This window comes from Ochlerotatus camptorhynchus, unplaced genomic scaffold (genome assembly GCF_037179485.1).
Source record: "Ochlerotatus camptorhynchus isolate MF236.1 unplaced genomic scaffold, CSIRO-AGI_Acam_v1.1 ptg000122l, whole genome shotgun sequence".
NCBI lineage: Eukaryota > Metazoa > Arthropoda > Insecta > Diptera > Culicidae > Ochlerotatus > Ochlerotatus camptorhynchus.
The window spans coordinates 1,955,569-1,983,195 of NW_027040612.1; the positions used below are offsets into that span (position 1 = coordinate 1,955,569).

The 27,627-nt window shown below is 38.4% G+C and overlaps 2 protein-coding genes across 6 annotated transcripts in view; both read left to right on the top strand.

Moving 5' to 3' along the window:
• The window catches only part of LOC135699880 (uncharacterized), a 361,603-nt gene that overhangs the window by 202,302 nt on the left and 131,674 nt on the right, over nt 1-27,627 (top strand). The window contains exon 2 of one of the 2 annotated variants that reach the window (XM_065220243.1): nt 9,407-10,367. The exons of the other annotated variant lie outside the window; for it this stretch is intronic. The gene's annotated coding sequence lies outside the window, so the exon portion shown is untranslated. Of the gene's footprint in view, nt 1-9,406; nt 10,368-27,627 lie in introns of those variants that run through there. 2 annotated transcript variants of the gene reach the window in all.
• Nucleotides 14,747-27,627, top strand: part of LOC135699876 (serine/arginine repetitive matrix protein 2-like) — a 34,141-nt gene continuing 21,260 nt past the window's right edge. For 2 of the 4 annotated variants that reach the window (XM_065220234.1, XM_065220236.1), the window contains exon 1: nt 14,747-14,864. In XM_065220234.1, the coding sequence (XP_065076306.1) occupies nt 14,837-14,864 (28 nt within the window). In that variant the 5' untranslated portion in view covers nt 14,747-14,836. The remainder of the gene's footprint in view (nt 14,865-27,627) is intronic. The other 2 variants (XM_065220235.1, XM_065220237.1) reach the window with 2 other exon arrangements.

Here is a 27,627-nt window from a genome sequence, read left to right on the forward strand (position 1 = left end):
TATATACGTTTCGTCGTCCATCACACAGCAGCCATATTTTGTCAGCATCTTCTCGTAGAGCTTCCGTGCCCGAGTTTTAGCCGTCGATTGTTGCCGCTCATCGCGGTTTGGGAAGTTCTGTACCTTGTATGTATGTAGTCCAGCTCTCTTCTTTGCGATCTTTTTAGCCAAATCACGGCTTGAGACGTTGGGATTTGCTTTAATCATCCGCTTCACCTTTCCCTCCGTCTTTTTGTTCTCCGGTCCCGGTTTTCTTCCAGCTCCTTTGCCGTGGTCCAACGTCAACCGCTCCTGGAACCACTTCAACACTCTGGAGACGGTTGAATGGTGAATGTTCAACATTTTTCCCAACTGCCGGTGCGACAGGTCAGGAAATTCCAGGTGTTTGGAAAGAATTTGTTCTCTCAACTCGCGTTGGTTCACCTCCATTTTCGTTGAATCGAAAAACACGACTTCGAGTTTGACAGCATGTACACAATACACATCAATGAGAAAGTGTACAAAATTTGGTTGATTTTTACCCAATGGTAAAAAAGTTATGCCCTGTTGAATGTGTCATGTGTCATGTGCGAAATTATCACGAATTATATATGCAGTCTGTCAACATTATCATCATCATGCAGTGGCGACATCTGCGTCGAGCTTTTACGGAAATCTCCCAATCAAACTTTTTACTCTGTTTCGAATCGAAACTTTCGATTGGAAGATTGCCGTAAAAGCTCGACGCAGATGTCGCCACTGCATGATGATGATAATGTTGACAGACTGCATATAAAATTCGTGAAAATTTGCATTAAATCATAATTTTCATCAAGCCTGCGTGAAATCCTTCCAATATAACATTCGAATTGAAGAAGAAAATGTTTTTACGATCAGACTGATGTGCATCTTTGACTTTTCCAGATGAACTTTCATAAGATATATTCATTTCATTTCACGGCTCCATCAATGCTGCATCGTACGTATGATGTAAAAAGAAGTAAATTGCTAAATTACTCAAAATAAAGATGATTTGTCATCTTGTTAACACTTTATAAACCATCGAGCACCATTTTATAGTATGATGCGTGTTGAGTAAATCAAGTTCCATTGCGTTTTCCGTCGAAAATTGTGAGTATCAATATGTTTACCTAAAAAAGGCCAAAATGAACATTTATTGAAAATTGGCGTCCTATACAACCATTTCTCCATTATCAACAGCATGATACAATCTTTCCTAAGTAAATTCACTTAATTTCCACTTTCATCCTAGTGGAAATCGCACAAATTCACCATTTTCCGAAAAATGCAGCTGCGCAGGAGGTAACCTCTACCTGTGGGTGTAAACTTGTTGTGCCTAATTTTCCATGAAAACATCTCCGATCCATACCGAAATAATAACAGTTAGTTTGCAAACACGTTTTCTTACACGATTCAAGCAAAAGTTTCCACCGGAAATTATTAGTTTTTTATTTATGTACCGATTTGCCCCCAAATTCGTCTGATTTACTTGGAGAATTTGGAAACTATCCTCCTTCTAGTAGTTCTCACTTCGAAATGTAGGTGGCGAAAGCTTGGAAAAGTTTCACTGCAAGACGCCACATTGCACAGTGGTTTAAAAGTGCAAATTCGTGAACTTAATTGTTTTCTGAGATGTACGTACGTTTTAGCATTAAGGTGTCTTGAGAAGATTTTCATAGTTCTGGATTCCACACCTTTTGGAATATTCACCTTAATTTTTCTTAAGGTGCAACTGCACTTCAAAAAACTAACTTTTTTATATTAACAGATATCGAGATGATGTCTTCTACAAAGTTGTAGGGCTTTCTATTTCAAGAAACTTTGCTGAAGACATCAAGTTGCCATGACTTCATTGTATGAAGATATAAGAGATTATTTTCCAGTTGCACCTTAAAATCAGTTGTTTGAGTTTTTCTATGTCTTATTCACGTTGTATCTCTTTGGTGTATTCTGCAAAGTTTTAGATAATATCTAAACACACAACTTTTCTCAAGACACCAAAGTGCTATGATTTGATTAACGAGAGATACAGTGATTTTTAAGCAAAAAATCACCCTTTTTCAAAAAGCTATAACTAAGCTGGCCGCAAATTGCCGCACTTGCAACAAGTTTCATTTGAAAGCTCAGAATTTGTACTTGAAATGTTGTGGAGATCATTAGTATCCGTTAGTATCCTGGAAACTGTGGTGGATTTTAGTAAACAAAGATTTAAGATTTTTGTATGGGGCTATTCAAGTAAAAACGATATTTTGCTAACTAACAATGGTCTTGATTTTTTGTTTAATTTCTAGTTTGTTTTTACTTATTCTAAAGTAACTTAAAAGTAAAATAGCATGTTAAACTAATCCAAACATAAAACCAAAGCAACAATTAAAAATTTCTGATAAACAAATTAAACTTCAAAATCATCTGAAACATCATGTTCCTCCTCCGAATCCATTTCTTCTCCATCATCTAAGCTCAACAAGAACTTTGCGTTTTGAGACAAATTTTTTGTCTCCTTTTTGGGGCTTTTCCGCATGCTTGAGATTAGTGGATCTGAAGACACTAGCAAACGGCGAATCAAATCAAGATTCAAGATCGTTCTGGAACATTTTCTAGTGTGGTCTCGGCGGTATCGTTTGAGGTCTTTATTCCTCGATTCCTGTGCTTCTTCGGAAAGCTGTCCGATAGGAACCGTGAAATGATTGATGACCTGGGCACCATGAATCAGGATTTTATGCACTGAAGCTGGCATGTAGTACCAGGGGTATAGGTCCACTAGATACTTTGCTGTTTCAATGCAATAACTAGAAAACAGTTCCGTGTTGATTTTGTGCCCTTACGCTAATACCTAAGAATATTGTATTATTTGTATGTACATCTGGTTTTTCAGTATTCCATTTTATTACCTGTAATATGGTACCACATCGTTCCAGTGCTGTCACATCCAGTCCAGTTATTGCAGCTGTTTTCTTGGGATCGGAAAAGAAACGTCGGGCAGTATTGCCGTCGTTGGACGTTCAAGATCCTCCAGGCTTAGGCTTGTCAACAATCAGGCCAGTTTTCACTTTGAACCGTTTTTGGATTTGATTCTTTCTAATCTTCATGGCTTGAACATTCTGTCCTCTTACCTGCCATTTTTTAATTTCAAGTCGGTAAGACAAGTGAAGAAAGTATTCCATAAAGCTATAAAATATTGATATTGTATCAAACCATAATACTTAACACTTAATTTTAATAAATCTCACCGGATCCAGGCATGCAAAGTTGAAAGCCCAAACTGGAAAGCATCGCTGTTCTCCACGCGTTCAGTTACTGAATCAAGATTGTTCATCAATTTCGGGGTTGCATTACAAATATAGCAAGTTTGTGACGATTTGTTGCCCGTAACAGCATTGCAGACCTTTCCGTCTACCATTGTCAAAACCATCTCATAGCGCACAATAATGGTACGGCCTTCTACCGTAATTACTGTTGGAACAAGCTGGTCAATCTGATTCTCTATATGTTTCTTCTCGTTGATTGATACTTCCGTAGTTTCACTCACGAGCTGAATCCTCACAGGTCTACAGAATCGGGTTGATGATGGTCGGGGATTTTGGAACAAAACTTTTCCGTTTACATCTGCCTTAATAGGAACTAAGGAAGTAATAAACATATTTGAATCACTAGATTCTCCGCCGTCATTATCAAATTTTTGTTTGTATTCCGCATGTCCGCTGCTGCCATCGAATCCCCATTTTACCAAAAGTACAACCTGAGGAAAATAAATTATTGGTTCAAAGTCTCTATAATGAAAATAAAAAAGGTACAACCTGCTTAAGCTCGTCATCTGAAAAATCTTCAAGATGCTCCTTGTTTGCCAAAACAATCCTACTTGAGGTATTGTCCAAAAGCTTTTGAAGATTTACTTCGGCATTTTTTTCATCAACCATAATAAATTGATCTTCCGGATAGCACTGTTTCTTGGCATAGACAATTTTGTTGTACGACGGGTAAATATTCACGTTTCTCAGTTTTGCTTCTCCTTGGATTTTGAGGTATTGTGACTTGGTCAAGTTGGCATCTATGATCATTGCTAGTGCTTCCAGGTCAGAATACTGTAAGGGCTGCTTCTCCTGAGAATTTCTCCACGAAACAAGTATCTTTGATGCTCGGGTAGGGGTTGTCATTGTTGCTTCCTTCACTACTTTTGCCGCATCTACGGATCCACCTTCACGCAACTTCATTTGAGTAGCGTAAGTCAAGTTGCTAACGGAATGACCCCGTCTTAGATACGCAGTCTTTCGGCGTTTTACAGCATCAGAACTATCTCGGAAAGGTGTCGTTGTTCTACCTCGGCTTGTTGAAGGAAGTTCAGAGAGCAAGAGAGTGGGAAGATTGAAGGGTTTTTCGAAGTAGCGGATATTGCATTTGATCATTTTTGTCTCGGATCGGTGGAACTTGCGATAAAGCTTTTTAAAATATTTGCCAATCGGTAACAGAGCCTTCTCCACATCATCTCTATTTAAATCGGACTCGTCAATGTTGTACGCTTTATACACTTCTTGACTCATTTTTCGAACTTTTTCAATTTCACTTCCTTGGGTTTCCTTCCAGAGTTGCAGCAACTTACGCTTATCAATTTTAACTGAACAAAAAAGTTAACATGTTCCTTCAATGTTTCACAATTTTCAATAAGTTTTACGAAGATTAAAATCAATACCTGATGAATAATTGGACATTTTCGATGGATGTTTCTTGAAAACGATGTTCTGATCTTCTCTTGGTACTTGAAATGCAGTAACAGGTCTTACGACAGCAGCCGACAAACTATTTTTTTTTTTTCAAATAAAATATATAGTTACTTTGATCATTTTTCCTCCTTAAAAACAAATTACAGTCGAATCTCCCTAGCTCGATATCAAAGGGTCCATTGTGTAAGAGAGGATGTCAAAAGCTTTTTATATTAAAAACATCACTTTTAAATTCGGTGTTATGTTTTGATTAATCTTACATGTTATTTTACTTTTAAGTTACTTTAGAATAAGTAAAAACAAACTAGAAATTAAACAAAAAATCAAGACCATTGTTAGTTAGCAAAATATCGTTTTTACTTGAATAGCCCCATACAAAAATCTTAAATCTTTGTTTACTAAAATCCACCACAGTTTTCAGGATACTAACGGATACTAATGATCTCCACAACATTTCAAATACAAATTTTGAGCTTTCAAATGAAACTTGTTGCAAGTGCGGCAATTTGCGGCCAGCTTAGTTATAGCTTTTTGAAAAAGGGTGATTTTTTGCTTAAAAATCACTGTATCTCTCGTTAATCAAATCATAGCACTTTGGTGTCTTGAGAAAAGTTGTGTGTTTAGATATTATCTAAAACTTTGCAGAATACACCAAAGAGATACAACGTGAATAAGACATAGAAAAACTCAAACAACTGATTTTAAGGTGCAACTGGAAAATAATCTCTTATATCTTCATACAATGAAGTCATGGCAACTTGATGTCTTCAGCAAAGTTTCTTGAAATAGAAAGCCCTACAACTTTGTAGAAGACATCATCTCGATATCTGTTAATATAAAAAAGTTAGTTTTTTGAAGTGCAGTTGCACCTTAAGAAAAATTAAGGTGAACATTCCAAAAGGTGCGGAATCCAAAACTATGAAAATCTTCTGAAGACACCTCAATGCTAAAACGTACGTACATTTCAGAAAACAATTAAGTTCACGAATTTGCACTTTTAAACCACAGTGCATTGCAGGGAACGTTTTTCTACCGTCTGGATAAAACAGGAGGAAAAACCTGCCATCTATCCGTCACTAATCCAAAACACTCACATCGCGTCAAAACAATCACCCCCCGTTACGGCGCCGCCTTCAAAAACATCCCTAAATTCAACGCGCCGCGCCAATCAGTTTTGCCGCACACGAAAAAGTGACAGCTCCAAACAGTCAAAACAGCCAACATCGCACGCACACCAGCAGCCGTTTTCCGTGTTCTTTTGCCTTCGTCTGCTACTCGCACGCAGAGCGGTCCAAAGTAGTGTCCGTTCGAACGCGAGGAGTGTATGAAGACGAAAGCGAGCGACCACACAATCGTACCAAGCTGCGAAAAAAGAGGCAACCATTTTTCTCCATCGAGTCTAAAACGAGATTGTGCAGATTTTTCGTTTTCCATTGTCGTCGTCGTCGCGCGGATTGTGCCTCCAGAAAATAGTACTAGATTGTAGGGATTGTGCTTCCGAGTGAAAATCAATTTGGACTTGCAGTGGCAACGGGTCGGGTGCGCGGTTTATCGAGTGTTGAAATAAATATTTTTCCGAGTTAGGGCCGGACGCGAAGGGTGCAAAACGCGTTCCGCTGGTCAGCCAGCAGCAAGAAAGAAGCACTCGCAGCAGTAGCACCACTGGGTGGAAGAAAAAACGGCAGTCGGAGTGTGTAGTGTTTTTTTTTTTCTTCTGCCTTCCGAATGTGGATGTGTTTATGAGTGAGCTCTTGAGATAATTTTTCGCGTTCCTCGCCAGATCAGAGGAGTAACGCTGGAGGAGCAGGAAGATATTTCCAAATTCCCGAAGGGGATTGGCGCAGTGGAGCTCCCGTGAACGACGGAAAGATCCGGATCAAGCAGGAAGAAGGTGAATTGAATTTTCGCACCCGTATGGGGAGTGTTATTACGCTTCGCTTTTGGCTAGCTGCGACAGCAGTCCGGAAGTGAAGGAATTTTTCATTAGAGCATCGGATCGGTGGATTTGGGGCTCATCCGAAATCCCTCGAATGCTGCTGCTCTTCCATTTTGACGTTTTGTGCTGATGATGTTGATTGTGCCTGCTGCTGGATCGAATCGAAACGGGCCGCGAAGAGAAATCTTTTACCCACAGCCAAGGAAACGAAGCAAATAGTGTGTGCAGTGTGTTAATGTATCTGTGTGCAATGTGAACACCATGGGAAGAGAAATTTTGTTTTCTTCCATTCGCAACTTCCTGGCTTCGGTGGGAATGGCTGACGTAGGAAAAAGTGGAAAAAGGAGTGACTTTTATATCACCTATTTGTATGGGACAGTAAGGATTAGCCTACCACCCAGAAGGATAACCATCCGGTAGTGGTGTTGCGATGGGGGGAAGAGCAAGGCATATTGCGGAATGTTGCATCCATGTTTTCCTGCTACCTAATACTTCTTCTTGAGGCCGATCCGAGTGATTAGCCAGCCATGTCAGCCAGGCAGGAATGAAGAAAAAGGTGTAATTAAAAAATCGAACTCGAGCGAAAGTGAGAGAGCGAGAAAATAATCTATGCTCGCATCATCATTTCCACAGGCATCGAAACGAAAGAAAGAAAGAGCAGCAGTAGAAGCATAGCTCTGACAGAGCTCCACAGCCAGCAACAGCATGGAGAAGGGATGATTAAAGAATTGGCGCTAATGTTTTTATGCTCGCGCCCTGCTAGCCGAGCTTTTTTTTTGTCTTCTTCTTCTTTCCGTCCAGTGTTTACTGGGTGTTGTGAATGCGATTATGACGAAAAGATGTCGTGCCAGTGCTATCAGATCGGATTGGAATCCTGTAATATATGTGTTGTAACTATATCCTCCTATATCGCATTATGTTAATAAATATTTTAAGACCGATCTCTAGAATATTTCACTTAGAATGTTGAGTATTTCTACAAACTCGGAATTATTGCGTTTTCCTTAGTACAAGATATCGAAAATTAAGTTTGAGATCTTAAAAACATATCAATGTTCCAGAGTTTCGAAAGTTCAAGATTGTGATGATTTTCCTAAATGATTCCTATAAGGATATTATATAATTTCTAAGAATCAGACACGTTATGGTTTGCTGTCAGACGCAATCTAAAAAAATGTTGGATGTATTTGGAGGTAAAACCTTTACAATTTGGATATTTGCATCGGCTCTGATTATCTGACCACAACTTGATCCAGTCGAACATCTTTAGTTGGTGCTGGCTGCGCAGGACCTTTGTGCTTCTTCTGCTGTAGTTTCTGCTCAATCCCTGAGCTATTCGGTCTACCACGTTTTGTAGATGGCAAACCAAGGTTGCAGAGAGTGTCTGCCAACTAGCCTGAATTTCCTGAGGGTCAAAATATCTCAATTATTTGCATGTGAAACCTTCTTGTAGATTATCCACGCATTCACGATAGCCATATCTAGCAGGTGATAGAACAGACGAATGGTCCACTTGCGAGTTTTTGCTGTTATTCGGTAACGACCAATGAAGCTATCCATAAGGTCCACTTCACCCATGTGCGCGTTGTATTCCCTCACCGCTTTCGGACATTGTATGGATGTTCGTTTATGTGTTTTCTTGTCATACCTGGATATTGTGCTGACTGGTTCCGCTCCAACATATGTATCGCACTAACTTGGACACCATCAACAGTTGTAATACATTCCTTGTAAAATCTCTAGGATTATTCTTCTTCATAATTTCCTTCTTATCCGGCAGTTTCACATTTTTCAATCGGTTTACCCTTACTGTACCGAGGGAATGGATGTCTTCTTTGGCAAGATGTGTTACCAGAGGAAAAGAGGTTTAGGAATTGTCAAAGTACAAAATATGGCATGGATCGTATCAATCTTGTAACTACATTTCCGGTTTCACCCAAATTTGGCTCACCTGGTAACAGATTAATATGCTTACTGCTCCAGAATAAAATTCGAAATCATGAGCAAAGCCATTTATGCTACAAAGAAGAAACAACTTGAAGCCCCATTTGTGTGGTTTATTAGGTAAATACTGCTTCATATAGTGAGCCATTTTCGTAGCACACATTTGCTCCTCGACAGATAACTTCTGTTCCATGGGTACTTTGCCGAAACTTTCTCTAAGGGATTCTATAACTGGTCGTATTTTATAGAGTCTGTCGTGTTGAGGGTCTTCCTTAGACAATATTCCTTCGTTATTGTTGAAATGAAGAATGGATCCATTTTTGAGGAATGCAGACTGAGACATAGTTGACCGAATAGGATCATAACCATATTTGCTACACCAATATGACTTCATATTCGGTAGCTTAGGTACCGAGCTGTATATCAATATACCCAGATATTTATTCAAATCGGTTCTGGTGATGCATACCGGATTGGAGATATTCCTTTGAGCTGCATAAGTATTGCTTTCGTCGACGATTTTGTCCCTCAGGTCCGTTGTGAAGAAATACGAGAAAAAATCGTATGGCGTTTCGCATTCCAACAACTCATCGGGTAACCTGGCATCACCCTGGAAAATTATCTTATCTTGATCGAAGTCCGTGTTTCCGTTCTGCCAGACAGGCTTAGCAATAGTCCTTTTCAAAGGTTTGGCAGAGGGTCCAGCTTGTCCATTCGAACTGAATTCCTCATCTGAAAGTTCTTCCGGGACAGGCTGTGCGTCGTCAAATTCTGAGTCGGAGTCATCGAGATCTGTACCGATGTATAGTGCTCATGCTCATACTCAAAATCTGAATCTGACTGGTTAAAACCATCCTCAGAATCATCTCCAAATATCGTAGAATCTGTTCATCAATAGAACATGCCATTTTTACCTAGAAGGAATTAAAAGACGCTGTAAAGGCGCAATGGTGTTTTAAAACAACACACAATGTTTGGACAAAAAACGCATGTTTCATTGTTTCTTTCGCAAAACTGTTATCACTCGCTTTAGATAACATAATTTACTATAGATTAGTAAATTTTTTAAACACTTACCTGTATTTATCGCACGAAATATTTGAGCTAAAATAACGTATGTCTAACTTATCGTAGGTATTCGCTTTCTCATGTTTTGACAGTAAAAATCTGAACAACAAACTTTGACACAGTACTTCCAGTTTACTTATTTTCTCATTTGAAGATTTAAGAACTACTACAATGCATCATTTATTGGAAAACTTGTAAAATTTATGTGATCTGGATCGTTTTCCGGTATGTTGTTTTAAAACAACATGGCGCATTTAAGGGTTAAATTTTAAAACCTTGAAATATTTCATGTCAGAATCTAGAAAATTTCCCCATGGGTATTGAATTGACTTCTGGCGTATATAGGATTTTTCTAGGTTTAAGATCTCACACATCACTGTTACAACTTTTCATTAATTTCAAGCCTCATAATATTGAACAGTTTTCTTAAACCCGACCAGTATCAGGCACAAATAGTATAAAAAATTAATACTCGACCTTCTTCGTTTTGCTTTAAAATTTTGTTGGCTATATTTGCAAAAATCGGCCATTTTGGATCATGTATTTAATTTTGTTTCAAAATGGCGTCTGACATTTTTCAATAATTTGTACACGGAGAAACGAAAGAACTCAAAATTAAGTCATTTGTACCACTGGCATCCCGCAATCTCACTTTTTACCTGTGCACCAGCTTTCAAAACCAGATTTAATGTCATGTCACTCGATATCTATCCATTGCAAGCAATATTTTGATAATTGTTCATATTTTTAGGCAGAGGCGTCGCGTGCCTCATTTGTTTACCTGTGCACCAAACTTTGTTTCGAATAGTTTACCACCACATATTAGTTTTTGCATTGAAAAGCTCCATGAATTCGAGGGACATATTCTCAATTACTATATTAATCACTACCTAACGTATGATTTGAACACTAGTATGGTCCTTTTCGCGCTAACCGAAGTAAGAGGAATTGCAAAACGTAACTAATTCTCGTTTTTATCACAAGGCCAACTTTTTCGACTGAAGAGGAATAAAGAATATCCGTCAAACACTTCCTAAAACATTTGTTGATACAAAACAGTGTCAAAATCTAGAGAAAATTTATGAAGTCCCCTCGGTAGCAAACTTGAATTAATCAACACTTTATTCATCAGAACAACACTATCAGAATGAACCAGGGGAAGCTCATAAGTTGTGACTGGCGCAACGGCGCATCCATCGGTAATTGAGAGATTTACAACTGACAAGAGAGTGAGAGCGAGCTATTGCGCTCTCTTTCTCCATTACTCTCTTTGTCTGCAATCAGATATCTAAGTGCACAGCGAAAAATGCACGCTTTAGGCACCCATACATCACAAATGTTCTTCTAATTTGAACTCACACATTCAAACCGATTTGCAAGTATGATACACGTCCAAAGCGTACCAGACTGCTGTTTTCGTGTTGCTCCCGTTTGACGCGTGACTGCTGAAAGTTCCAATTACAACTAGTGATGTAAACCGCCATATATTGTGGAAAATTTGTGGTATGCTTCAAGAGGTGATAGAAAGTCTGCTTGGCTTACACCAGGCATTTGACCATTCACAAACTTACCACGAGTCTTGTCATGGTAGTGATATCGACATGCTTAGAAATCAATGCATTAGGGATTAAGCAGACCATCTGAACTGAATTTAATCCTTTTTGAAGCAAATCAAGGTCAAAGATTTCATTGAGTCACACTATAAAAAAGTGTATTCATGATCACTTGTGGTCTGGAGTAAAGAAGTACAGCTATAATGTGACCATAAAATCTATTAAAATCTGTGTCGTGCACAGGTTGCACATGTGGACGCGACGCCACTGTTTTTATGGTTGGTCACAGGTAGATTGAGGTTAAGGAAACGCCAATGATGATACTAGATTCCCTTTCACAGATTTCAGAGTAGAGTACCTAACTTTAGATTGGCCCCGCCTTTAGAAAATGAGCACCAATCATGTTAGGCAGTCGGCATGACCAAAGTAACAATCATGTACCCATCATTTCAAACTGTACATTGGACAGTGTTTGACCTATGATTATCTTAAATAAATGAAAGTAAATTTGGATGGATGTTTTTGTATCACATACAATGATAGAAGAGCAATAGTTTGTATCGCTTAACTCGATTTGTTTACATTTTTTACTTAGGATCTTTTGAAAAGTGACGTGAGAATTCTGGGATATACACGGTAATGTTTTTAGTAATTTTGAGTAAAAATTCAAAAAACTATGCAGTCAAGATTCTGGGGGTACTTGTTGACAGGTCCCTCAACTTCAAGCAGCACTTTAAGGCGATCAAGATCGACTGCCGCGGTAGGAGCATCTTGATCTGCACCATCTCTCGCCCTCACCGGTCTAACAATCGCGACACTCGTTTCCGGGTTGCAAGAGCCGTCATCGATAGTCGCCTACAGTACGGTCTTGAGATGACGTGCATCGCCACAGAAAAGCTCGTGCAGATACTAGCACCAACTTTCAACACCTACGTTCGGATCTGGTCTTCTTCCGTCAACGCCCACCGATGCCGCATGCATCGAAGCGGGTATTCTGCCCTTCCGCCATCGTATAACCGCAGCAATTGCAACGAAAGTCGCTGCCTTTACAGCAATGACCTCCGGAAATGACAGGATCTTTCTCCTCGATAAGGGGAACAGACTCCTCCGCATGACTGCCAATTCGGAGCTTCCCGCAGTGGCCAAGGTCCACTGGTACGGAGACAAAAGTTGGCGCATACCTCCACCAAAAATCGAGAGTCGGATAAAGAGCAGGTTCAAGGCTGGAGATAACTCTGCAGCGCTGAGGAGAACAGTAGTCGAACTGCTAGGCTCGGACTACCCAACCCATTCCCATCCATTTCAGAAGTACCTATTCCCAGTCTGCGAGAGGGTTTTACCAAGGTGTTCTTCAATCCAGAAAGTGGACATATTAAAATAACTTTGCATTGTCATGATAAATATTTTTGCGTGAATATTTTTGAATAAAAATCGTTTGATATGTTTATGTTCTATTGTATTTAATGACAAACCCAGTTCCTCATTTCAGGGCTGGTAGCGAGTCACTTTTTTCAAGCCAGTCACTAAAAAGTCTCCTTTTTTAAGACCAAGTCACTAAAGTCACTTTTTCTTGTAATCAGTCGCAATTTTCAACTTTTTAAGCGTGAATTTATTTCAAGATTGTTCATTCTTCGTGTACGAATGCCTACATTTTGTTCTAACTTTCGAACAATTCTAAGAAGCTTTGTGACGTTTGATCGTCTTTCGAGAATTTCAAGGAAATTTAAAGGGGTTTACGGAAATTCCATTTATTTCCGAGCAGAACCGAGATCTTCAATAGAATTGAAAGCTTTTGGGAAGCTTCGAGAACATCAAGACAGAAAAATCCAAGGGCAGTTCAAAAAATGTCAAGGAAATTGTAGGAACCTTAAAGAAGTTTCGAAAACTTCAGCAAAGCTCCGAGAGAATTTCTGGTACGTGATAAAAAATATATGAACATCCGTAAAACGTGAGAGTATTTTAAGGATGTTATATCATGGAGATTTCAAGAACTTAAGAAAAGGGGAAAATTTAGCTAAGTTGATTAGAGAACATCAAAAAAGTTCCATTAATTTAAAAAAATGCGAGAACTTTTAGCAAGCAGCGATACCTTCAAGAAATTCCAGAGAACTTTTAATAAATTTAGATATTTATAGATAGTGTCATGATATTCAGCAAAGTTCCGAGTATTTGGACGACAATCAGATAGCTTCAGAATAATTCCATTACCTTAAGAAAAAATGCAGCGACTTACAAGGAGTTCCGTGGAATTATGGGGTTTTCCAAGAATTCTGTGATTGATCTGAAAACGTCAGAAGCGTCAAGGAATTATGAATATATATCAGAAAGTTAGCCGGATTATTAAAAAAATATATAGAACTTCAGGTAAGCATAGTTCAGAAAAAAATTAGTGAGCGTTTAAAATGGTTATAATAGTTAAGGAAAATTGTCGAAACATCCAGGCAAATCATTTAATTGCGGGTTCTCAAAAATACTGATAAATTTTGGGCAGTTTAGAGAACTTTAAAGAAATTCGTATAGGCAGTTTTAATAACACCAGGAAAGTCTAGACTATTGAAGAAGTTTTAAATTAGTGTCGATAATTTTAATTTAATGGAAGTTTAATGAACTTCAGAAAAATCTGGAGAACTGAAGAGAAAATCATATTAATTATTTTGTTCAAATTCCATGAAAATTGCGGGTGTACAAATTTAGAAAATTTTCGATAACTTCACAGAAGGACAGTGGTCTTCAGAAACATTTCGAGAACTTCATATAAATCTATGGAGCTTAAGGGGAGATTCGCGAACTACAGAAATTTTTAAAACATTTGAAAGAAGTTTTGTAAGCTCCGAAAATTCCGAAAGCTCCGAACACCATTAGTTTGGGAAAATTAGTGAGAAATTTAATGCAGTTCCCAGATTTTCACGTTACTTCAGAGACGTTAAAAAGTCAATTGAGGTCTTCGCATAAGTTCACGGAAGCTCAAACATTTTTAGGACAGTTCAACAACAACAAGCTTCATGAGAACTGCAAAAACTTAAGAGAAGTTTTGAGAATTTCAGAATAGAACAGAGAACCTCAGAGCAATTTCGTTAACATTAGAGAAGTCATATAAATTTAAAAAAAGTTCAAGAACGTTAACAACGCAAAGCTGTCTCAAAACTTTGAAATAATTTTTATTTAATTCAATTACACTCAACTAACATTGGTTCCCGTTTGTGAAGTGATAATTTTTCTCGTGAACTAATGCACAGTGGTCCTGGATTGAAATTTTGAAAAACGACAGTTCTAGTGCTTTTGTTTTAAGTTTTAGACTGTTGGTGTATTCGGTGAAGATTGTTTTGTTCAAAAAGCTATTATTTACCTATGCTTCCATGTATTCAGTGATAACCATCCGATCTGGCAGCACTGGTTCCGTTTAATTACATACCAAGTTGTTTACGTATGCACATCCAGCTCTAATCAAAAACCGTATTCGTGTGTGCGTTTCGGTGTTTCTTTTCTCGTAACAAATAGCATCACCAGCAGCAACAATAACAACAACACCCAGCGGCAGGAGGCAGAGAACAGGTCTTCGAGTTCTCTCTCCACCAACACGGGAAGTAGCTGTCTACCTCCGTTAGGGACTCGAGGGCATGTTTTCCACTTTCATTGGACTAATCGGTAAGTTGGTTCCATTTTCTTAAAGTATTCCCTGTATGATTTTCCATGATCCGTTCCTTCATAAAACACACTCACACACACTCAAACCCTCGCCCCATCAAAAAGGTGCCGACAGCAGGGATGAAAGTATGCTTAGTAGCTTGTTCCTCCGATCCATCTTTTTTCTTTAAGCTACGCCCCATCTCCTGGGAGCCACCAATCTCACCCAGCAAGAAGGAACAGCTGGTCGGTGTTCATTTTATCCCTTCTTTCCTTTAAATGGGCGGAATATTTTCTCACATCCAGTTCTCTTTAGATGTCTTCTGAATGGGAGAGAGAGAGAGTCTTGGGGCTATGACGCTCTTTCTTAAGTCATATGGCAAAAGAAAACAACACAGTGTACCAGCAGCTAGAACTAGGCTCCGAAATCGGGCGCGTATTTCCGGAGCGGATTGAGATAAGGGTGCAACTGCTTTTGTAAACAATGAGTTCATTCGCCAATAAAAACCCACTCTCACAAACTATCAACACTATCAGGTAGGGAAACGAATCCTCTATCAGCTGATATTATAGTATGTTTGCGAGGGCGTGTTTTTATTCAAATAATTTAAACTCTATGTGCATATCATAGAAGATGCCCGATTAATTATTTTGGCCTCGTGTGAAAATTCTGTAGGATTTCATAGAAGAGGTCCTCCTAGCACTACTCTTGTGTCGCGAGGTATTTTTCAAGGTCATCTGGACTAATCCATTGCAGTTCGTTGTATTTTAGCCTTCTAGATGTCTGTGTGCCTCGCCTTAGGCCTTGTCTTGGAAATGTATTAGACCTATCCTCAAATACCCGTAACACAGCTTACCCTACCTCAAAATCCTTAATTCACAGACATCAAAATGGAGCACGTGGTACTTAAAAATGCATTTACAAAAATCCCTCGTTTACAACCGATGGAGCTGATTTTTTTTTTGTACGTGATGAGTTTAGCTGTGTGATTAGTATCAGTCATAAACTAGTCAACTGCGCAAATCGATCAAACTTTACTCCGAATTCCATGAAGCTGTGCATAATTTTTTGCTACACACTTAGAAATAATTACCGGCTTCGGTAATTTGTACCGAACTTTCAACATCTGAACAGTTCGGTAAAAAATAGACATTTTAATTGATTAGATTTAAAGCTTCAAGACAAGAAAAACTTTTCCACAATGGCAAGACTCGATTATTTAAACAAGACTGACAGTGTTTTGAAATTAAAATTTAGTGAAACAGCTTTTGAAATAAGGATCAAAGTTTCAACTGTTGAAAGTTCTGTAAAAAGAATACCAAAGTCGGTAATAGTGAGCCGTTTTCGTTCTCTTATCTAGATAGAGCTGGAATTAGGGCGAAACAGCTTTTGTAAACAATGCCTTCTCTGGATGATTTCTTGAAAGCCATGGCTCTCCCTGGCAAATAGACATTACCGTCGAATAGGGGAAGACTTCCTCTACTCGATGGATATGTTACTTTATAAAGGCGTGCCTTGAATTCCTATAAATCATCGAGATAAGTCATTGTTTACAAAGGCTGTTACGCCCTAATTCCAGCTCTATCTAGTTATGATTTATGAAACATATCGAATACGCCATTTCAAAAAATTCGATGTTGTTCAAAATGGCGTAGGAAAACAAGATGTCAGTTACGATGAGGAACGAATCATGGAACTGAATGTCGGTTGGCTGGTAAAGCGTTACGGAATCAAACACGGTAAACGACTACTGATAAAACTACCACGGTCAGATGGTGGCCTTTGTATGGACACCGATCCCCTTACGACCTTCTGTGCGTCTCAGATTCCATCCAGTTCGAAAAGCTGCGTTCAGATCTACGAGGCTTATTGCAAACATCGCGATGTTAAAATGCTTACCGAACTGCTCCAATCGCTGGGCACCATGGAAAACACCGGTCACTTTACACTTCACCGGAACTTCTTCTCCGCTAAGCCTATAAATATTCTATTTCAAGCGCTGGGTTACCAGGGTCGTGTCCGAGAGCTAAACCTATCCTTCAACCAACTCACCGATGTCCACTTTCAGGAGCTCACCTTCAAGCCCAACAACTGACCAATCAACATCTTACAATTCCACTTAACCACCTTCGGCAGTGATTTCAGCTCCGTCACGAATCTCCCCGCCCCAAATCGTTCTACTAACGTCATCAACGTTCTCTGCACTTCCTCCTTCAGGGTATCGCTCTCCCAACTAAATCAGGACGATGCCACCCCACAATGTTTTGAAAATATGTGCGCTGTGAGGCAGAACTTCGCCGGAAATTCACGGTTGAGGTTATGAAAATTGAATTGTGTCAACAACAATGATAAACATAGAGATTGCTGACGTTTATCGTACGCACACTACGGCACGTATACGTATACGCAAAATGTTTTCATCGGGAAAAAAAAACTTCATAGCGAAAAATTTTCCCGATGAAAACAAATCACTGACACAATCATACTTTAGCAATCTCTATTGTGCAGGGAAGTGGCAAGTGAACCAAGAAAACCAGAAAAATGTCGGGGGTTTTGTTTTACCAGGAAAAACCGGGAAAAAACCGGGATTTTAAGCAAAACCAAGAAAATAATAATTCACAGATGCATGTCGGTTTGAAATGATGACGTTACTATTTATATGTGATGCGTGCAAAATAATATATCTGTATATTGCCAGTTCAGAGAAAATTAGCATTTGGCGTCAGATTTGGCAACCGAAATTGACAATCGTCACTGACAGCTACTTTTGGGATTTTCGAACACTGAACCAAAATCGTTCTTTGAAGACCGAGTTGAAGACCTTGTTCGCATGACAACACAAAAAAATATGAAAGGAAACATTCAAAACAACAATTCATGTTGAAGTTCGCAATTGAATAAATCTTGAAATATTTGAATAGAAAAATAAATTAAAACTGCTTTTCTGCGCATTGGCAAAAGAAGGTCCTCCAACCAACCTATGGACTACTACACTATTTCATTTCATGAGGATACCGTCTCCACCATTATTTAGTAGATTCTAGGTTTACATGGGGTTCCAGTATAGCCTGATTTATACAATTGATAATCCAGCGGATCGGGTCGATTGCATCAAGAGGGATCGATTTGTCTTCAACCGAGGCTTCGAAGAAAGATAGTTATTATCCGGTTGTGTTTATGTTTGACAGCTACGGATGTTGCTTCTTATTTGTGAAATGTCGATGCATGCTAAGATATGTGTGAATCATCAATATGCAATTAATCATATTGTCGAGCAGTTTTGGGACTACCTTCTACCGGCGATTTTACGGAAATGAAACAATAAATTCCAGATTTTTCAAGCATACAACAAATAAGAGGCTATTTTCTCGAGGTTGTAGAAGAAAAAATATCAAAATTTTGTTCCACGTTAAAGTTCGAGTGGTAGGAAACGTCATTTTAAACTGCTCGAATGATGTGATCCATACACTTTGATAATCGAGCAGAAAAGCATCAGAGGTTTAGGCCGTTCGCAATGCTGAGTTTCAAAATTGTTTTAAACTACTCGTCAATTCTATAATTTGAAACTGTCAAAAATAAAACTGCAACACGATCAGCGCAACGCACAGTTCTAAAAGATGTTTGTAATCATCAAGTTCCATAAACTTTACTGTTCTCTATGAAATTCTCCGTTTTTATTTGTGAAGCTCTCGAAACATCTCTAAGGCCGTTCGCAATGCTGTTGTATTTTATAAGGATTGTTTCAATTTGAAACTAGAACAGAAACGCACCTCTCGCAATGCTGAGTTGCAGTTTCATTATTCGAGCACTATTTTGCACCAGATTTGCAACTGCTCGACTATTCTGTTTTATTTCTGAGCGAGTTTGAAACACGAATGGAACTCTGTTTCAAATTTCTTTGTATATATTTAAAGATGTTTCGAAGAGCTTCACAAACAACTCTATGAACTTCATAGAAAACAGTAAAGTTTATGGAACTTGATGATTACAAACATCTTTTAGAACTGTGCGTTGCGCTGATCGTGTTGCAGTTTTATTTTTGACAGTTTCAAATTATAGAATTGTCGAGGAGTTTAAAACAATTTTGAAACTCAGCATTGCGAACGTCCTAACACATCCAAAGAAATTGGAAACAGAGTTCCAATCGTGTTTCAAACTCGCTCAGAAATAAAACAGAATAGTCGAGCAGTTGCAAATCTGGTGCAAAATAGTGCTCGAATAATGAAACTGCAACTCAGCATTGCGAGAGGTGCGTTTCTGTTCTAGTTTCAAATTGAAACAGTCCTTATAAAATACAACAGCATTGCGAACGGCCTTAGGCGCTGCTGTAATGACAACGCAACTTGACTTTATGTTCTCAGGCTGTGTTCCAATTGGTGAATTTTCACTTAAATTTGACACTTCGAAAATAAATTAAGATGTTCGAAAATCTCTCTGTTGTCGACCTTCTTCTTTTCGAGAAGGTGTTTGTCAAAATTGATTTCTGGTCTGTCAGAAATAAGTCTGGTACAATAGCAGGTTTATTTGAAAATTTTCCATCTGTCAAATTTAAGTGAAAATTCATCAAATGGAACACAGACTCAGTACAAACACGATGAAAGCTCATATAGATCAGTGCACGGTCCCTAACCTCACAATTTGGTCTTGTTGTATCCCTTTCATTTCACACCAGAGTAAAAGTGATGGCAACAGATAACTAACGAATGTGACCGAAACAAACCACCAAAAATTGTCAACTTTCATATCTACGTGCACTGATCTATCACAAATCTTGATTTCGGTGCTCGATAGGTGATTGACAAGAGAAAGTGCGAGCTTTCATTAGATTTCGTTGTTGAATAAAAATTGTTACCCTTTACCACTTTACCACTTTACCACTCCGAACACGATGTCTCCGGTAAAATGTGTAGCGGAAAATTGGCAATGTTTGAAAAATAATTGCTCTACAATTTTTGATAGATTTTAAATCTATTGATACCGAATAAATTTTTAAAGTATCTAGTTTCAGATGGTGCCAATAAATTTGAAATTTGTCAATAAATGGCTGAGCTATGATTTTTCAAACATTGCAAGTTTGCCGTTACACATTTTACCGAGGTTTCGGGTTCGGAGTGTTAATAACATATATAGTAAATGCCAATATCGCCAATAAGGACCTAAATGGGTACATATTTAGTTAAACCAGGATTAAGGCTTGAGCGGAGGTCAATAAATTGGTCTTGATTACAGTAAACGTTAGCTAAGTGGAAAACCTTGGGCTGAAACAAATACTCAGTTAATGGATATTTATCTGTCAAAATTTCATTTCAATTTGTTGACATGAGCCGGATGAGTACTGATGTATTTTAAATATTTTTTATTATCAGGTTTGACACATGATTTGCATTTTAGTTAACGATTGTCCTTTGGTTGGTGAAAAGTCGAAACTTAATACATATATAATATACTTAAGACATTTCTCTCTGTAGAAGAATTAAAGGAAATCTGCAAAACTGATAGATTTAAAGGTTTGTTCAAAAACTAGGAGTTTTTACAGAAGAAACCAGGAAAACCGGGAAAAACCAGAATATAAAATCAGAAATTCACTTGCCACCCTGATTGTGACACATGCACAGTGCAGTATAGTATAGTACAGAATAGCCAGTAACTTTAAATATCATGAAACTGTCTAACCATGTGTGCCAATGAAAGTGCCCAGCTGTGCCCATCTGTATTTTTGGCACACTGTGCGGAGTGACCAACCATTTGACTTATATACTACTTTCAGAATTGGTTCAATAGAAACTTAGATTAGTTTCTGGTGACTCAAATTTTCAAACTAGGGAGTTTTACAGCTTATAACAACATTTAAGAAAATTTGTGAAATATTGTTCTTTTAATAATCCCTCGCAAAGCGGAGGCCGAACACGCAAACCAACACCATCATCGGATAGGGGAAAGTTTCCCCTACACGATGATAGTGTTAGGTTGCGTCGACGGCCTTCGCTTTGTGAAGAAGGGCTTTAGAACGGTTTGTTTTTAAATGCTGATGGACCCTTTTCTATAGTTGATTCAGAATTATAACATAATTCTCCTTAAACTTACCAGAAAATGCTCTTGGAACTCTACTCGTAATAACTTAATCTTTGGACTTCCCAAGATACTCTCCCAAAACATTTCCTTGGAACCCTTCTTGAAATTTAGCCACTGTTATGAAAATTAGATTCCTTTGAAATTCTTCATAAAATTGAGCGCTCTTTTTCTCTTTGAGCACTAAACTCTCATCAGAAACCTTTCGGAATTCTCCCCAGAAATCCATTGGAATTCTCTGTTGAATTTCTTTGACATTTCTTTAAGAAATTCTTTTAAATTCTCTTACAATTTACTTTTAGAATTATACTCCGAATTCCCATGAATTTCTTTTCTGAACCCTCCACAGTATGCGTTTGAAATTATCCTCGGAGCATCCTCTTAATTCTTTTTGAAATTTTGTCTGAATTCTCTTGAAATAATCATTAAAATTCTACTGCTATTCTGCCGACGATTCCCATTAAATTCTCGTCAGAATGACCTAGACATTCTGAAGTACTGAATCCTTTCTTCTGCAAAGATATCCCTTGATATTCATATCAGAATTTCTTAGGGGTTGTTCATAAACTACGTAGACAGTTTAGGGGGTGGAAATTAACCACGGGTCATACAATTTTTTTAAATTTTTGTTAGACAATTGTCTACGCAGGGGGAGGGGGTCAAGAATCCTAAAAAACCGTCTATGTAGTTAATAAACAGCCCCTTGGGAGTACAACACAACATTATCTTGGAATGTTGGTCAGAGCTTCCTTAGAATGTTTTCCATATTGTTTTTAGAAACCCTCATCAGCATTTCAATAATTCCTTTTAAATCCTCCCCCAAAGTTCCATGGGCATTCGCGGCAGAATTCTTTAAAAAATCCTAAAAGTTTAGATCTTTGAAAATTCTTCTGGGTGCCAAAGCATTGAATGTTATTCCGGGCAAAATCTGGAACCTTGGAAAAATGTTCAGTGTCAGATTAATGATTTCCATTTCATTTTTTTTCTAAATCAAGGATTAGTAAAGTTTTTAAAAGTTAAAAATCTCGAAAAAAAAATGTCATGGTCTAAGACTAAAATAAATGTTAAAGCCTCACAATCTCGGAAGTTTTATAAAATCCCAAAATGTTTCTATTAGTACAGACTACGGCGACAAATATTCTTACTTCGAGGCCTTCATGAATTTTACCTGGATCTCATTTGTTATGAAATTCAAGTATTTTAAAACAATGTCCTAATCTGTTTACAATTTGGGCTAATGATCCAAATAGTATGCGGCCTAGTGACCATGTCTCTCAGTAATTAGTTATGAATTTTTGGAAAAATTTATTTTTGAAAAAAAAATTTGGCACCCTAACATGGAAATGGTCACCATAAAGACAAAAAAATATAGGTCTAATATTTTGCGAAAAGGAACAAAACTACCGATTTTTACGAAATTCAGAGAACCACTATATCGTTTTGCTGCGTATTCATACTCGAATCGGTTGAAAAAAAAACTTAATCTTCTAGTTTACTCGATATCCATCCATTGCCTGCAATATTTTGATAATTGAGGTTAAGCGAAGACAACAAATTAAGAGAAGACTGGCAATTCTTTTATTTTCTCATACGAACGCGATGAGACAGGTACAATCGCGTCATCTGCCGCTCAAAGGTAAATGCTTCGAACGAATTTGATAGCAAAGATTACATCCTCAGAAGAAAGGTTTGTGTATTTGCTTATTTTTCTTTGCGTTGCTTCCACCTTCACTCAAGCGCAGCGCTATTGTATCTGTCGCTTGGATTCTGGCAAAGTTGCCAGTCTTCTTGGCATGATGTCTTCAGGTTAAGGCGACGCCACTGTGTCTGATACTTCTATATCTGCTTTTAGATTAACATCCGAAGTCCCTCCTTTTTAACATATTCTGCACAAAAGAAAACAGCGGGAAATACTGTTATGGGTGGGGCTTAAAAAGTATTTTGTGCAGAATATGCAGAAAAGGAAGGACTTCGGATGTTAATCCAAATGCATATATAGAGGAACCAGACATGTTGCTCTATTGTGTAGTATGTGAAAGGGACTGCTAGGGTTGTTGACTGCACTATCCTCTGTTAACAACTAACGGAAAGCAGTTTATGCGTAATTTACGACAGATGTCGCCACAAACAACAGTAGTGACATCTGATAGCCAAAAAGTGCAGACACCATTTCCTTCGGTTCATTCCACCATTTAAAAAAAACTAAAATTAATACTTACTGCAATCGTGTATTTACAAAAAGCCACGACATCAATAACTCATATAACACATAAAGGATTTTCTATCTTTAAAGTTGAATAAAAGAAACTGTGTGTGAGATATTGACGAGATTTATTTTTCGATTAAAAGGACTATCAATACCATTATGTATGGAATACGACATCGTTCAAATGGCCGCCTCGGCTTCGCTTGGTGGCGTGCATCCATCCGAGAGGTCCAATTTTCCATGACTCTGGTGCACAAATCGGACTGAATCTCGTTGATGGCTTCAGTAATGTTGGCTTTGAGGGCATCGGTGGTTTGCGGCTTATTGGCGTAGACCTGCGACTTAACATAACCCCACAAGAAAAAGTCTAGCGGGGTTAAATCACACGCCAGTTGACATCGCCTCCGCGCGAAATAACCATGCCAGGAAATCGCGTACAGCGGCGATATTCTCGGCAGACCTTGACGTACGGGTGGTGGTTGAACGGTCACCGAACCAGTTTCCTCGAATTTGTTCACCACATTGCCAATAGTCCTTTCGGGCGATTCAACAATCAATACGAAACTAGGCTAACTTGACTAGCCTATTGACAAATCCATGTTTCAATCGACCACCGTGACGCTGCAATCGCAGCGGTGATAAGTCCGAAATAATGTGTCAAGCTGAATACATTTTTGAAATTTCAACCAAAAAACTATTATTTTCTATTTATTCTAGCGAGTTTCTGTGGAAGTCAAAACATGATCCAAGCAAAAAAGTAGTACTCGTAATAATGGTATATAATGCTGAATTTTATCGTGCTTTGTTTCGAAAATATCTTCCAAATAAACAAACATCATCCAAATCACCCGATTCGTCCACCGACTAAATCTATTGCCACTTAAAAATTTATTTCATCCGGTGTATTAATCAGCAGATTAAATCGTTTTTCGTCTGGTGCTACACCGAGCAATCGGCCTATTTAATAGTTTTTCGTCGATTGATTTAGTCGGCCAACTTTGTCTGCTGTTAAATCGGTAGATGATTTCAAACCTTAACATGTGTTCAGCCATTTATAAGTCTTGAAGTAGCTTTTTATTTAAGAACAATGCATTACAAAATAGTTTTATGCATCTTGTACAAGATTCATCCATGCTGACAAGAAATTTTCATGAAATTACATTGAAATTAAATAATTTTGCAAACAATCAATGAAATTTTCAAGGGCTGTCAGAGACTTATCACCGTCGGTTAGTGCTTATTCATGCCACCAGGCGCACAGGAGTTTAAGTTGGATTTCTCAATTGGTCCCAAGCAAATCGACTAACGTACTCCATTCTAGTATAAATTCCAGTACTACACTATGTTTGTTTTGGTTCGGCGATTCGCTATGAAAGTTTGACAGATAAAATGAGGGGTTAGTGGATTTTCCTATGTTTCGAGGGGTGAATCATTAGCGTGGGACCGAAGATAGTACCAGAGCTGAGCCAAAAAGTTGAGCTCGTTTCTTAGGGACCTTCTGGTCTTAGAGTTACCTCTATGGTAAAATGATCAAAGCGCTCGAAACGTTGCTCGCAAAGAACACCTACTTTGATATAACAATGTTATCATTTGCACGTGCTGTAGGACGCTATAACCCTCCATGGTAATATGGCAAGACACACTGAATAAATGACACCTCATTTGACACTTATAGCTTCAACAATATGGCCGCAATGAACTTTCAAAGTTAAGAAATTCCTCTTGGAACAAAATACAAATCAAAACAAAAATCTAAGGAGCCATAAGTAATTATGTGACAGCATACTATGTATATACAGTCAAATCTCGCTCGTTGGGCTATGTTTAGGTGAGCTACGTTTTAGCAGGGCTCCCGTTAGTTGAGCTGTAGCTCATCTAAATCGAAGTCGAACGTCATTTTTGACAGTGCTATTTTTTTTCGAGGGGCTCATGTATGAACAATTTGGATAGTTGCTGAAGGATTGTGATGATAATAAACAAACGGTGTATCCCTCAACCAATTTTCAGCTTGACAGCTCAGCCCAAATAACGAAAGTCTTTCACTAAGTGGGCTACAGGTTTAGCCCACTCCGGTGGCAGAAAAGTCATCCACCAACATTTTTCTAGATGCCAAAGTTGTTGGTCCTTTGGCTTGATTATCTGCCAATCTAAGACAGCAGATACAAACATGACCCGTACAGAAGGCCGAATAACAAAAGGCCGAAAATATTCTAAGGTACCACAAAAGCAGCGGCGTTTCCTTAACCTCAATCTACCTGTGCACCAACTCTCAAAACATAAACAATTATCAAAATATTGCTTGCAATGGATAGATATTAAGTAAACTAGAAGATTAAATGTATTTTTCAACCGATTCGAGTATGAATATGGCATTAAATCTGGTATTGAAAGTTGGTGCACAGGTAAAAAGTGAGGTTACGCGACGCCACTGCACAAAAGGCCGAAAGCCAGAAAGGCGAAAATCAAGAAAGGCTGAAAATTCATCAAAAACCGAATTTGTTGAAAACCGCATCCAAACAATATGTTAGCCTTTCTGCTCGCACAACTGACTCGGCTCTTTAAATGGTTTTCATTCACAAAAAAAAATGAAGCCAAGATGAAATTAGATATAGGGGTGTTCTCACTTGCCGACTTTTTGGGAAAAACCAGTAAGTGGTAAGCTGTGGGTAAGAGAAGGGTAAGGAAACGAGAGAATGGTTTATTTACGCATACACAACATTCTGATTGGCTAGCGAGTTGCGCAAGCAGTTGAATGTGTGTAACTAGAACGTTCTGCAAAACGGATCAAGAGCAATATCGCTGCTAATGACGATTTTAGATTTGAGAATACCTCCCATATTGAATTTCATCTTGAACGCAGCCATCATCATCATATCAGAGGCGTCGCGTGCCTCATTTGTTTACCTGTGGACCAAACTTTGTTCGTTATAGCTTACCACCACATATGAGTTTTTGATTTATTTTTCAATGCTCCATGAATTCGAGGGACATATTCTCAATTACTATATTAATCACTACCTAACGTAACATTTGAAGTGCCTATCATGTTGTGTAAACAAAACTTGTATGGCCCTTTTCGCGCTAACCGAAGTAGGAGGATTTGCAAAAGTTAACTAATTCTCGTTTTTATCACAAGGCTAACTCTTTCGACTGAAGTGTGATGAAGAATATCCGTCAAGCACTTCCGAAAACATTTTTTGATACAAAACAGTGTCAAAATCTAGAGCAAATTCATGAAGTCCCCTGGGTAGCAAACTTGAATTCAAGAACCACATGTGAAAAGGACATACAAGCTTTTTGTAAACAAACCTTTGTAGGCCATTTTCTCGCCAACCGAGGGTTGCCCACGCAAACCAGCAATATCATCGGGAAAGGGAAAGTTTGCGTTGGTGTCATACGGGTGGCGAGAAAAGGGCATAAGAAGGTTTTGTTTACAAAAAGCTTGTATGCCCTTTTCACATGTTGTTCTTGAATTAATCAACACTTTATTGATCAGAACAACACTATCAGAATGAACCAGGGAAAACTCAAGTTTTGACAGGCGCACCGGCGCAACCATCGGTAATTGAGAGATTTACAACTGACAAGAGAGTTAGAGCGAGCTTTTGTGCTCTCTTTCTCCATTACTCTCTTTGCCTCCAATCAGATATCCAAGTGCACAGCGAGAAATGCACCAAATTCATCAAATCGGTCTGCAAGTATCATACACGTCCAAAGCGTACCAGACTGCTGTTTCCGCGTTGCTCCCGTTTGACTGAAAGTTTCAATTACAACTAGTGGCGCAAACCGCCATGTACTGTAGAAAATTTGTGGTATGTTTCAAGAGATGGCTTACATCAGGCATTGACCATTCACAAACTTGCCACCTGCCACCCAAAAAAGCTCGCTTTAAGGTGCACTATTTAACGAGTTTGTCATGGTAGTGATGTCGACATGCTTAGAAATCAATGCACTAGGGATTAGGCAGACCGAACTGAACTTAATCCTTTTTGAAGCAAACCAAGGTCGAAGATTTAATTGAGCTAAAAAAGATTAATTTAATAAATTTAATAATTCATGGTCACTTGTGGTCTGGAGTAAAGAAGTACAGCTATAATGTGACCATAAAATCTATAAAAATCTAAACGCATTTTTTAATTATTTACACCTGTGTCGTGCACAGGTTGCACATGTGGACGCGACGCCACTGTCGTCATTGAATACTCAAACATCTGGAAAAATAAAGCTTACTATCAGTTTCTCTCTCATTCGGCATTTGAAGCCTTTCTGCTCTTACAACGGAGTCACTTCGTGGAATTGTCCGCATTCACAAAAAACGTAGCCATCTTGTCATTAAATCGTTGTTAAACACTTAAACAAACATAAAACTAAAGCTACCCAAATCTTAAGTTTTTTTTAAATTTTCGTTACGTAAAACGAATGGCTATCCAGCATTTTACGAGCGCTTATGGCCGCCACAATCTGGCTGAGTTTTTGGTAGGGAACATATGATTTGACATTTGGGTTGT